Source organism: Buceros rhinoceros, unplaced genomic scaffold (genome assembly GCF_000710305.1).
Source record: "Buceros rhinoceros silvestris isolate BGI_N320 unplaced genomic scaffold, ASM71030v1 scaffold5808, whole genome shotgun sequence".
NCBI lineage: Eukaryota > Metazoa > Chordata > Aves > Bucerotiformes > Bucerotidae > Buceros > Buceros rhinoceros.
In genome coordinates this window covers 109,375-119,986 of record NW_010428483.1, presented here as the reverse complement: position 1 = coordinate 119,986, position 10,612 = coordinate 109,375, and the positions used below count along the sequence as shown (strand labels likewise).

At 46.0% G+C, this 10,612-nt stretch overlaps 2 protein-coding genes across 2 annotated transcripts in view; both read left to right on the top strand.

The window, feature by feature from the left end:
* The window catches only part of SLC6A14 (solute carrier family 6 (amino acid transporter), member 14), a 12,634-nt gene extending 9,615 nt beyond the window's left edge, over positions 1–3,019 (top strand). The window contains exons 10-13 of the mRNA XM_010142281.1: positions 658–757; positions 999–1,108; positions 2,109–2,276; positions 2,870–3,019. Coding sequence (XP_010140583.1) covers positions 658–757; positions 999–1,108; positions 2,109–2,276; positions 2,870–3,019 — 528 coding nt within the window. The remainder of the gene's footprint in view (positions 1–657; positions 758–998; positions 1,109–2,108; positions 2,277–2,869) is intronic.
* A 267-nt stretch (positions 3,020–3,286) lies between these two features.
* The window catches only part of LOC104498849 (protein FAM162B-like), a 21,748-nt gene continuing 14,422 nt past the window's right edge, over positions 3,287–10,612 (top strand). Inside the window, exon 1 of the mRNA XM_010142280.1 lies at positions 3,287–3,326. Within this exon, the coding sequence (XP_010140582.1) occupies positions 3,287–3,326 (40 nt within the window). The remainder of the gene's footprint in view (positions 3,327–10,612) is intronic.

Here is a 10,612-nt window from a genome sequence, read left to right as displayed (position 1 = left end):
ACGGCCTCTTCAAGCCATGAAAACCTTTTAGCTCACAAATATCTGTAGGTTGTATGGTTACTTCTCCTGCGTGTGTGTCTGTATACGTATGTAAAAGGAAGTTTAAGTATACTGTGTAAAATCTATTGAGGCAATTGCTTTCGTAGATATAAAGGTTCATTGCAATGACTTGATCTAGACATGCAGATTTATCTATTGCAATTAAACTGAGACTGTGAAGAAGAAAACCGGGGTAAACAGTCAAGTTGTACGATCAAGCAAAGCACATAAGGTATGAAACATGATGGCAGGGAAGCCTGCAAAGGACATAGTATGCAAGAGTTTGAAAGGGCTTAAAGCTTGCTTTCTGCTCTGTGATCCTGCTGGTATTTTAAAGCTGTGTTTAACCCACGTGGAAAACTTGTGCCTGTAGCAGTACACAAGCCTACTGGAGCTGACGACTGGTATAGCTGTTGCTGTAGCTTAGCATTTAAACTTAAGCATCAGGTTTAATACTGTAAGTCCCAAAATCCTGCTCTCAGCTCTTTGTACACACTCTGCGTATGCACATATCTTTATTAGTACACAGATCTACAGTATTTTGGCAGATGCTTCTGTGTGCATAAAGACTTTACCGGGACTGGGTACATCTTAACCTCTTCATTGTTTGTTCTACAGGCCGGAATTTACTGGGTTAACCTAATAGATCACTTCTGCGCAGGATGGGGAATCCTTATTGCAGCTGTCCTGGAGATAATAGGCATCATCTACATCTATGGTAAATTATTTGTATTGAAAATCCTTAACTTGCCTATGCAATCCTAGGCACAAAAAAATATATTAAACTAGTATTTCTGCAATAATGCATTTTCAACTTAACCTGCTGAGAAGCTTTAATGCTTACCTCAGAACTGGGGAAGCTGCCCTGAATGATTGCATTTCTTCCATCCCTTTTGAGTAACCACCCCTGCAAGGGAGGCACCTGCTTTACAGTGCACCCTACAATTGCCTTTCCACAGGAGGAAACAGGTTCATCGAAGACATCGAGATGATGATTGGAAAGAAGAACTGTTTATTCTGGCTGTGGTGGAGAATGTGCTGGTTTTTCATTACTCCCGTGCTGTTGATGGTGAGTGTAGGTGACTGGATTGTGTTCAGTGTGATGGGATTGATTTCCATGTGAAGTGCTGAATGCCCAGGCCCCGTATATAAAGACAGGGTATGGCTGTGCCAGCGAAGGAAACTAGATACCGTCTGTGCTTTCTGAGAGATACCGTTCCTTCTTGGGTCCTCTCCAGGAAAGGCTGGACCCTCAGGTGCCGGTGAGCTGGGTCTACACTCAAAATGGTAACAGAGAGCAAACAGATTGTCCAGTTTAGCAGCTGGATTATCTTCATTACAGACTGAGAAAATGGTTTTTAAACCTACTTTTTTTTTTTTTTTCTCCCCTTGGAGGGAAATCTTATTTTCAGGACAGATCCATGCCTTCACTTTGCTCTTTGGATGTCCAGCTGTTCCCCTGTCTGAGACTTCATGTGCTGTTATATGTGTCTCAGCTTCTTGTTACTCCTGTACTTCTAACTGTGAATGGTGATAATTGTTTTATGGTACTATGAGAGAATTCTTCAACACCCCAAATCCAGGAGCAGTGGCAAGTCACTCAGGCCAGCACATTACCTGTAATCTTTCCGGACTACAGTTCAGAAAATGCTGCTTGGAAGGATCTTATTTCTCCAGCAGTATTTGCCAATAGTTAATCTTAGATTCTTCCCAATATTCCTGTCAATAAAGGAACCTGGGAACATATAAAACACACAGAGAAAGGTCCTGGACTCATCCAGCAACGTGTATATTCTTCAACATGAGATTTCAACAGAACCCAGAGCTCAAGTTCTGTTTAAATACAGATGTAGTTTGTGTTAGTGTCGTGTTTCAGCCTTGTCCTTCAGTCCTACTGCTTGGCCATGACTGAACCCCAAATCTTGCAAGTCTGTTCTTGCTCTCAGAAAGCAAGAGGGAGCTGTGCAGAATTTGCAGATAGTCCTTTTTTTTTTTTAACCAATTTGGGAATACAGTGCAAGTTCAAGATACCTGGACAACTGCTTTTCTCTCTTTGTCATTTTTAATAGGCAATATTGGTTTGGTCTTTGGTCACGTTTTCACCTCCCACTTATGGCTCAGTGTCATATCCAGTCTGGGGAACTGCTATTGGCTGGTGCATGATTATCTTCTGCGTCATCTGGATTCCTATTGTCGCTATTCTAAAAATAGCTAAAGCCAAAGGAAACATTTGTCAGGTAAGGGCACAAAAAAAGCTGCCACAGCCTCAAACCTTACTTTCCTTGGCATTGCCAGAAACGCCTGTTCAGTACCTTGAGGTGTTAGTTACCTGGATTTTTTTTTAGACCAAAACACACCTCTGGTAGTTGCATCAAAGGCAAATTTACCCTACTGTGTTCTGTAAGAAGATAAAGTCTAATTCTCTGGGAGTGCACCCACGCGTTTGACAGTGATTTTCATGGTTTCTGTTGTTATTCCAGCTGCTCTAAATTCTCTGAAGAAATATGTATCACTTTTTAGCTCCACATAATTTTCTGGAGTTTTGCCTCCCATTCCTCATTGAAATGAGCAAGTGCAAAATCTAAACTATGCTCCTCTTGCCAAGGTTTGACAAAGTTTGGTGGTTTTTTTGGTAGCAGTTTTCCCTGGTTGTTGACCTCAGTGTCCAGAATATACTGAACTCAAATATACTTGGAATAATTTAAAAATACTATAGTGATTTGTTTGCCATTTGTTGAGTTGCTAGTCATATCTAAAGTTACAGCTTTACTGAACTTCAGTAGTATAGACTAAGGTAAGATGTTAAATGTCTCTTGGTTTTGTTTCTCAGCGCATGATAAACTGCTGCAGGCCTGATGCAAACTGGGGTCCCTACCTGGAGTGTAACCGAGGAGAAAGATACAGCCATGTTGTAACTCCCAGAAGGGAAAAGGAACACGAGATTCCTACCGTGTCTGGTTTCGTATACACTCAACACTGAGATGGCCCCTTGGATGACAAATTTTTAACCCATGCATGGTTTTTTCCTTTAACTCTTAGAAAGTGACAACGCAAAACAACAGCAAAAAGCAAATCAACCCCCTGCCCTTTGAAACCCACCCCCCAAATGGAAAAGGGCCCTATTATTTATTTTTAGTGTTGTGTATTTGGGGAGGAACAAGTAAATTAGAGACTGAGATTTCCCCAGAGGTTTAGGTTGAGAGGGCAGGAAAATGCGTTGCAGGCTCCCCAGGATGACAGACTGAGCATGCTTAACCCTATCCAGCCAGTATCCAGCTGGACTGCAGGTACGGGCGTGGAAGACAACAAAGCAAAGACACATTCGAGCGCTCTCCAGATGGAGGCGATTCGAGCCACAGAGTCCTGTGCTCGTGTGCCTTGATGTGCTATGAGCAGTTACTACCTCCCGCTGTGCCTGGCGGCAGCACACCGCTGTGGACGGCCAAGCACTGTAGCTCAGGGAACAGCAATAATTTCTCTCTGTCTAAGCCTTGCTCAGTGCTGTGAGGCTGCTCAGGATTTGATGCTTTGTCTGGTTTGGTTTTTTTTTTGTCCATGCTTCTAAAAATTGAGGGGCAAAAAGCCAAGGCCTTGACACGGTGAAAAGCAGGCTGCTTTCCATTTCTCGTTATTCCCCTTGGAATGCCCAAAGAGCCATCTTCTGTACCACGCCCCACGCTCAGCATTCATCTATCTATAACTAAAAAATGCTGTGTTTCCATATTCTGTCAGGCTTTGCAGAATTAAATAGTAACGACTGAATTCTGGTGCATCTGCCTCCCTGCACTCACCAAGGCTTTGCCCATCAGTTAGTTCTCTGCATCTTTAAGTCGGGCTTGGGTTTCTCTTCCAAAGGAGACCCAAAGCGCTTTTTAAAGGTTCAAACAACGTTATCAGTGTTGCAGTACAGCCAAAAGAAGCAGAGCTTTTCCCCAAGTGAAGGTTACAACTGCCTTGTAGTGCCTTTACTCCAAAATTTGCTGAAATCATGAGATTATTGAGAAGTTAGGAAATTGTGTAATACATTTGGGAACACAGACTTAGGCTGCTACCTAGGCAGGAGGGATTTAAAATAAGAGAACTTGGCTTTGCTTATAATACAAGTAAATCCCTGATAAAGGGAAAAAGACCTGTGGGTTGACTGAATACACCCTGCCTGCTGGAGAACATCTCTTACTGTGGTAACGGCTCCTTGGGAACAACACAGCAGATTTCTAGCTGTCACTTCTCTCAGGGCTTTGTCACTCCTTCTGGACGTGAAGGAGTGTGGGTAGTGGCTTGTTGCCCCAGCTGCATACCTCGGTGTATGTTTTATACTGGTGTTTTTGTGACAAATGAACATTTTATTGCAAATAAAATGTGATTTTCTGTTTTTAATTGTTTTGGAACTGAAAAAGGAGTGTTCAGCCTTTTGTATGGAGTTGGGGGGGCAGCTGGTGGTAAGACAAGTATCACCATCTCTTCTGTGATCCTAAGCTTTTGGGAACTGGAAGGATTCAACTCTCAGGAAGCCTTTTCTTACGGAAGTTAGGATCTACTGTAATAGCCCTGTTTTGAAGGGGGTTCAGAAAATACAAGAAGTAATTGAGGTGGAATTTATAAAATGGACTGTGGGATTGGAGCCTCTGAGAGAAGCGGGTGAGGAGGACCCCTTTCCTGCACTCCAGCTGCTCTAGGCTCATGTCTAGCCACAAACCAGCAGAAAACAGTGCTGTTGCTAGCCCTGATATGTAGAGAGGCTGGGAGCAAGAGAGGCTGAGCTGCAAAGCTGCGGTTCCCGTGCCTCACTGCACCGCACATCGGAGCTGCCGCAGTAAGCAGCAGCTCACACCTGGGCAAGGGCAGGCTCTGGGAAGAAGGTTGAGTACCAAGTGAAAGCGCTCCAAGAGGTGGTGAGGGAGCAGGCTGGCCAAATCACGCTTCAGAAATAATCAAGGGAATTTTTGGCAAAAGATGTGCTGGAGGATAATGCCAGCCATCTACTACCCTGCAGGAAGAGATCCTTCGAGGCTGCTTCTGCTCTTCTGTGCTTCTAGGAGCTGTTTTCATGATGTTGTGCTATCAAAGCCTCTCGGAGGAGGGACAAGGCAATTTCTCAAGGGCTGGCGTTACAGTTTTAGTGCGTTTTCCTTTCTCCAGGGTAAGAAAATCTCACAGTTCTGAAGGAAAGGAGTGTTCGCCTGGTCCGTGGTGGGGTGGGGGTTAGAGGTTGGGGAATCCTCTCTGCATAGCCACGTCTGCCATCCTGCCGATACGCTCAGCGGCTGTTGCTCTTTGGCTGAGCTGATTTATTCCTTATGTTGCTGACTGTTAGCATCTGCTCAGGAGTCTCAAAGAGTCTTTAGGAGCTGGTGTTCGCACTCCTCACCCAGCCCAGCAGCTAGGGTTGTTCAACAGCCCCTGAGGGTTGCATGAAGAAGGAAGGATGTTCCTCAGCACTGCCTGGAGGCAGGCTGGGCTTCGCAGACCAGGCTTCACTCCTCCACTACACAGGCTGGTGTCTAGCGTCCTGGTGCTTGGGCTGAAAAATAAGCAGTGCCAACCAGTGCAGCGCTCCTGGTAAAGGAGGATGCTCTGTGCTGACCAGATGGTCAAAATAGCTGCGGTTTGTTGTTTGTTTGGGGTTGGTTTTTTTTTTCTTTGAAGAAAGAAAGAAAATGCTTCTACTCTGCATCCAGCTAAATAGGAGTGAAAGAAAAACTCTTGGAAAGGAAAAAGTAGAAGCGGAAAAAACCCCTTTGGATGGGGTCAAAACTCAAGTATGTTTTCAGTTAGAAAAGAGAACTTAGACGCGTGCAGTTTCAAAAAGCCACATCTGTAACATTGAAACATTAAAAAAGAACTATTTCAACTGGCATTTGTAAAGCAATGAGTTAGAGACCAAGCTTACGATAGAACATTTAAAACTTGTAAGTAATTTCTATTGTCTGTTCATAGGTGTGGTGGCAAACTTCAAAAATTAAAACATTTAATTTCTACACATCATCTACTTGCAAAATGACATTTTCCACATTTTCCAGCCGGGGCTGCGTGGCGGTGCGCTAACCAGCAGAGAGCAGTCTCTGCTCTGGTGTTCTGCTCTGCTCGGCTGCCAGCACCAGGGCAGTGGGGGCCTGAGAGGGGCCAGCGTGGCTCCCCCAGGGGTGCTGACCCCAGCCCCGAATTACAGAGCAGCAGCCGCAGAGCCGAGTCAGCTGGGACTCGCTCCTGCCTGGCTGGGGGCTGTTAAACAGCATCTGAGCTTTGAATCCGACTGGCCGTGTCAAAAGATCTCTCTTACCCACTTCCACATGTGTCAAAAAGATTGCTGGGGTGCCCGCCAGGCTCCGGAGCGGCTTCCAGACGGGTGTTACAGCAGCAGTGCCACCGCCCTCTTAACACTGCTCTGGCCTCTGCAGGCTGGACCTGACCCCGGGTTATCTCGGCAGACTGGTTGCCCCAGTAAGTGGACCTGTGGACCTTTCCAGCCCCACGTCACAACTTCGAGACACTTTTTGCATCCCTGCTCCCAGCTGGTCCTGCTCTCTATGCCTGTGGATGGTGTGGCCTTGCTGAGGTGTCCCCTTCCTTGCTTTTTTTAAACTCTGTAAGAGGCAGCGTAGTCCCAGAAGCAGTGTGCGTGGCTCTAATTGAAGGCTTTATTTTCTTGTTTCAGCTTTAAATCTCCTTTTCCTTTTTTCTTTTTTTTTTTTTCTGTGGCAGTAGTTTGTGTTGGTGTTTGTGTTCAGATCCATGGTAGTGGCTGTGTGTGATGTGGCCACCGTGGCAGTGCAGTCAGGCTCCAAGGGATGCCACACAACTGTAGCTCGGCAGTTTGGAGAGGGATGAGTGACAAGTGAGAGGTACCAGTGTGTGAGCAGAGCTGACTTGCTGGGAGCTCCACAGGAGCGAGGAGGTGGTTGCACAGTCCATCTATTGAGGGCAAAATAAACTTTCAAAGGGGTTGGGAATGCTCCACGATGTCTGACCCAGAAAATCCCAAAATGATCCAATCAAAACTGGTCTTGAAACAAGTTAATGTCTGCTGGCCTCAAAGAAATTACTGGGGCAAAAGGTTTTACATTGTTGGAAGAACCTGCTTTCAGTGATTTTGGTGATGTTTGCTTTTTAGTCCCGGTGGTCTTTGTTTTGGAAGGTTAGTAAATGCAGAACTCGAAGTACCAAAGAAGAAAAATGCTGGAGTTTAAACAAACACCTCTTGAAATTTAAAAAGTTATTTTCTTAATCTGAGCTGCTTTGGAAGGCGGGTGAGGGGGAAGTTGACTTTTTGACTTCCTGATTTGGAATAAAGAAATTGTTGTTACAACTGTCTGAAGCATGAGAAAAATCTTTTCCAGTTTAGATCTGTGATGCATGTAAGACAAATGCTGGCACGACCCTTTAAAGATTAAAAAAAGAAAAAAAGTTACCCTAATGGTGTTAGTCATTTTTAAAAAGTTAATGTTTATTCCTCTGTTAAGGGGATTCTGGGAGCCAATGTCTAATCTCATAGAATCATACAGTTGTTTCAGTTGGAAGAGACCTTTAAGATCATTGATTCCGGCTGTTAACCCAGCACTGCCAGGTCACCACCAAACCATGCCCCCAGGCACCACATCTACACATCTTTTAAACTTCTCCAGTGACTGTTTCTCCACCACTTCCCCGGGCAGCCTGTTCCAGTGCTTGACACCCCTTTCAGTGAAGAAATTTTTCCTAATACCCAACCTAAATCTCCCCTGGTGAAACTTCAGGCCTTTTCCTCTCATTTGTTACTTGAAATAAGAGACTGACCCCCACCTCACTGCAACCTCCTTTCAGGTAGTTGTAGAGAGCGATAAGGTCTCCCCTCAGCCTCCTCCTCTCCAGGCTGAACAACCCCAGCTCCCTCAGCTGCTCCTCACAGGACTTGTGCTCCAGACCCTTCACCAGCCTCATTGCACTTGTTTGGACACGCTCCAGGACCTCGATGTCCTGCTTGTAGTGAGGGACCCAAAACTGAGCACAGTATTCAAAGTGTGGCCTCACCAGTGCCGAGTAAAGGAGGGTGATCACTTTCCGAGTCCTGCTGGCCACACTTTTTCTTATACGTGCCAGGATGCTGTTGACCTTAGCCAGGTTCCTGTGAGTCCTAGGGAAGCTGAAGATCCTCTGTGTCAATTAGCCTTTTGGGTAGAGAGTAGAGGGGAAGGGAAAAACTGACCTGAAATCTATGGGTTGTAGGTAAATAGCACCTGATGAAGGAAATGAGGAAAGAAGAGAATACACAGGAACAATCAGTTCTCCATGTAAGTATTTTTGATTGATTTTTATAGATGAGTTATCTGTAAAAGTATGGGTTAACTGGATATCTGAGCTGCACTTTGCACCCAAACTCAGGTCTGGTCCAGAGCATGTAGAGGGCACCTGCTTCATCAAGTCATGCTAAGTGGACCTGCATGTCTTTTGATCAGATATCATTTCAGAGGTGCTTGTTCCCACCACCCTTCCAGCTCTGGTCCTAGCGTCTGCTTAACAATACTGTTGAGCTCATTGCCATATAAGAAGTAATGACCTTACTCTAAACTGGTTTGTTGTAATGATTTGTTAAAAAACCAAAAAATAAACAGTGCTGGTAGTTTTTGTCACAGCATCGTTTAATAGATCCCCTAAAGACTAGAACCATAGAAATCAGGCAGAGGAGAAGGTAGTGTGGGACTGAGAAGCTGTGGTGAAGGGGAAGATGGAGCAGTGGGTTAAACTGAATCTTCCACTGAATCAAATGCAGTGTGAAACGGCAGCCTTACCTGGGCCGATTCTGGTCCGACAAAGACAGGCTGACTGATAGCACAGCCACAGCTACTAAGAGAAGCTTTTCTTCCTTAGTAAAACAGGCTCAAGAAGGCTTGAGATAACTTTCTTCAATTTACTAGTGCGTGGTAACTCAGCCTTTTATGAAAAACGGCAGCGAAGCGAAGCGTGGAGTCAGCATGGAGGTGAAATGTGTGTGTGCATCTCAAATGTGATGTGCAGCTCCGCCAGCCCAAAAGGCAGAGCAGAACTATATAGGTGTGGAGAAAGGGCCGAAAAAAAGCCGGAGTGTTGGAGTAGGCTCTGCTCAGCAAGGAAGTAAAAGCAGCTAGGATTTTGCCTTGCGAAACTCAAGGCTGGAGAGAGGAGCCAGCAGGCGTTGATGGAAATCATGGGAAGAGTGGAAGAGGGGTCTAAGGAATAGCTATTCGCTCGTTCTAACAAGTTTAGAGCCAGAGGAAAGATGGGGACTTACCAGCTTTAAAGTGAAAGGAGGAATGTTTTGTCCAGTGTTCCAGATTCTGGCACCTCCGAGGACACAGGGACTCCTACGCACTCCGTGGAGTCACAGCACTTGCTAACACGTTCGAGACTGGAGTTCCGTAACGTGAACACAGAGCGAGCGAGAGCGGCGGAACATCACACCATCCACACCAGCGCTGCCTGTGTAGGGGGACCGGTCCTGTCCCAGCTCACAGGACGGGAAACCGCTGCCCAAGTCCTTGCAGAGACACGCACACGGCTCGAACCGAGAAGGGCAGCAGGACAAGCCCACGTGGCAGAGAGCAGGCTTGGCTCTGGGGCTGCACTGGGGGAGCGCACGACCAAAACAAGCAGATCAGCAAAGCCGTGCGCTCGCGCCGACTTCCCACGGACACGGGCAGCAGGACAAGCCCACGGGGCAGAGAGCAGGCTTGGCTCTGGGGCTGCACTGGGGGAGCGCACGACCAAAACAAGCAGATCAGCAAAGCCGTGCGCTCGCGCCGACTTCCCACGGACACAACCCCCAGCTTTTATATATGCTTCTTACCAAAATAAGATGTTGGTACTAAACAGCTGCATGACTTCAAAAAAATTCAGAAATGTTAATGAAACCCCCCCAACCCCTCAGCCAGACATTACCTCTGGTTCGGGAGACTTTGAGAACACTGGGAAAGCAAGTCTGTAACACTTCTATTGCTCTTACCACCTTCCCTGGGTGTCTACGCCTGGTTGGTGTTAAAGAAAAGATGCTGACCCAGCCTGGACACTTGGTTTGATCTCATACAGCTGTCCTGGAGAGCAGAACTTGAGCTATGTGATTCATATTTACGAACTTTAACTCATTTGCAAGAAAATGCAGATTGTCTTGCAGTCAAGACAAACCTACTGAATTTTCTCTCTCTCTTGTGTGTGCTCTGCCAGGCACAAAAAGATTCACGTTCAACAGAGCCTGAACACAGTTTCACCTGGACATCTCTCGGTAGTGCACAATCTCCCCAGTTCCAGACCTTCGTTATTTCTCTTCAAGCAATCAGGAAGGCAAAACTTCTGGTGCAAATCTGCTTACTGTAACCGAAAGCAGGGCAAGTGCGACTAGCTTTGCTATGAGCAGCCTGAGCTGCACAAGGTGAAACAAGCAGCAAGCACCGATGACACCAGCTTCCCACCCCAGGAAGGGTAACTCCATCGGTGTTAATAAAGTTGTCATAAAGATGAATCACGGTGTTTGCGAGAAAGCTAAGAGATCATGTTCGCCATCACCACCTAAACTAGATGCAGAGAAAAAAAAAAAAAAAAAAGGGGTAAAAAAGGCAGGCAGGCG